Source organism: Pollachius pollachius (genome assembly GCF_949987615.1).
Source record: "Pollachius pollachius genome assembly, chromosome: 2".
NCBI lineage: Eukaryota > Metazoa > Chordata > Actinopteri > Gadiformes > Gadidae > Pollachius > Pollachius pollachius.
In genome coordinates, this window is record NC_136935.1 from 42,659,888 (window position 1) to 42,662,387 (window position 2,500).

At 42.1% G+C, this 2,500-nt stretch overlaps 1 protein-coding gene across 1 annotated transcript in view; it reads right to left on the reverse strand.

Annotated features, from left to right (window-relative positions):
* Nucleotides 1–2,500, reverse strand: part of myo15ab (myosin XVAb) — a gene marked incomplete at both ends in the record, with an annotated part of 48,740 nt that overhangs the window by 20,419 nt on the left and 25,821 nt on the right. The window contains 1 exon segment of the mRNA XM_079730349.1: nucleotides 2,018–2,124. Within this exon segment, the coding sequence (XP_079586475.1) occupies nucleotides 2,018–2,124 (107 nt within the window).

Below are 2,500 nucleotides of genomic sequence, written 5' to 3' on the forward strand. Positions count from 1 at the left end.
CTTATTTCTCCTCACCAGATTGACCTGGACTCAAAATTCTTCCAGAATATTAATCCCTAGAATCAGACGCATTTATAAAACTCTGTGTATACTTTTCCTACAATTTCATTTTAAAGCTAAACATGATAAAAAGATTCACAGGCTACAAACAAAATCAAAAATTCACCAAAATCGCCACATAAAATCTTTAGACCAAGCCTCACAAAAATCATTGAACAGAATTTGTTATTGTTATTTTATTTTTGGTCATTATTCACACCCTTTTCTATTGTGAACTCACCCAAAATTGTTTCCTATGTAAATTGGTTCCACATTGTTATTTTCCATAGCACACCGTTTTGTTTCCCTGGGGAGTAATTTGGCGTTGCACCTGTGTGTCCAGCTTCAGTGAGCACTGATGGTCGGAGCTGGTAAGTAATCTCTCTCCCTTTGATTTTTTTATTAACTTTTTATTTGTCGCCCTTAAACAATTATAGTAATTCATACTGCTTTGTGACGTGCTTTTGGGCACCCGGGAGAAATCCCCGGTGTGCAGACAACCTTCAGTCATTAAACTGACTTTTATTTGTGTTCAATGTTTTGTGAACTGGCTTAAGCTAGCCGCAGTTTACTACAGGGTTTCCCGGCCGCGTGAGATTTAGCATTGGGAAAAAGATCGCTGCCTGTCTGTGTTGACATTTTGAATGCAGCTGTTTTATTGTGTAGTCAATTATTTGTTTCCTTTATTTTGTAGAGTGGAGAGAGAATCTGCGGATTGTGTTTGGCGCCCGTGTTTTTTGTTTCCTCTTAAAAAGGTATGCCTGTTATGTGTTTCTGCATTGCTTATTGTATCAAACGTAAAATGAGTTTGAGAGGAAAAAGACAATTGATGCACTGGATACACAGGATACGTCAGTAAGACTTGAACCTGGAGGGACAATACGGTCTTTTCTTGCCCTTGTGGGGGCTTGGGTAAAGGGGGGTGTCATAAATATTGGCCTGTTAAGCCCTTTGAGACTGTAATGGTGATTAAGGGCTATACAAATAAAATTGAATTGAATTGAATACAGACGTCAAGACCTTAACCTGGGAGTAAGATATAATCATTCAGACATGAATCTGGAAGTAAAATACAGACGGTGAGACCTTAACCTGGAAGTACAATACAGACTTGAACCTAGCCCTAGAGTACAATCACACGTACACATTGATCCTTTTTAAGTGTGTGTGTATTCCCCACAATGTCCTTAACAAAGCAAGCGGAAAAATACATGATCACTTTGTGTGCTCTGCTCATTTGAAATAATATGATTCGATTACGTTTTTGGTTTGGGCTAAAAATATGAACCAAACTTCAAGCCCTGTGGGCCTTGAGCTTAACATCTTAACCCCTTAACCCCTAAACCCCTTAACACCATAACGCCTTACCCCAACAGCACAACACTGAAGCAGTCTGGCATAAACCGTACACATAAACCGCATACTTCAACAGTCTGACATAAACCTGGGATAACAGTACAGACAGTCAGAAACGACCCTAACACTAAACCTACACTGCAACACTCAAACAGTCTGACACAACCCTTACCCTACAGTACAAAGCTGAAACAGTCAGACACAACCCTAACACTAAACCTACACTACAACACTCAAACAGTCAGATACAACCCTAATCCTACAGTACAACACTAAAACAGTCAGACACAACCCTAACACTAAACCTACACTACAACACTCAAACAGTCAGATACAACCCTAATCCTACAGTACAACACTAAAACAGTCAGACACAACCCTAACACTAAACCTACACTACAACACTCAAACAGTCAGATACAACCCTAATCCTACAGTACAACACTCAAACAGTCAGACACAACCCTAACACTAAACCTACACTACAACACTCAAACAGTCAGACACAACCCTAACCCTACAGTACATTACTGAGCCAGACACAAAAAAACAACAATGGCAAACTGAAAGAGTCAAACTGTCACCCAACTGAAAGCCGTCGAGAGATGTGCGCGCGTCTTACTTGAGAAGGTACTTGGCAAGCCTTTGGGATGGCAGGAAAGCAGACAGACAGGCTGACAGCAGGAGCCAGCCCCGCTCAGAGTTCAGGACGTTGGGGTTCCTCCACACCTGAGCAGACAGCAGGGGACTGGGGTGTGAACAGGGCTCTAAACGGTTCCACTCATGGAGGCTATCTCTGTGGAGACCCGGGGTTAGAGAGAGCTGACTACCATGGTCTGGGGTGATAACAACACATTATGGCCAAGGCCAACCAATCCATTTTTCACTCTCCTCATTCACACGCACATACACAGACACTCATACACACAGACACAGACACACACACACACACAAAGGCGCGTGGTTGCGCAAACACACACACACGCACAAACACACAGACCCACTTACTAACACACATCTGTGCGCACACACAAACACATGAGTGTGCATACACATAAACACAAACAAACACACAAACCTGTGTGCGCACACACAAATACACACA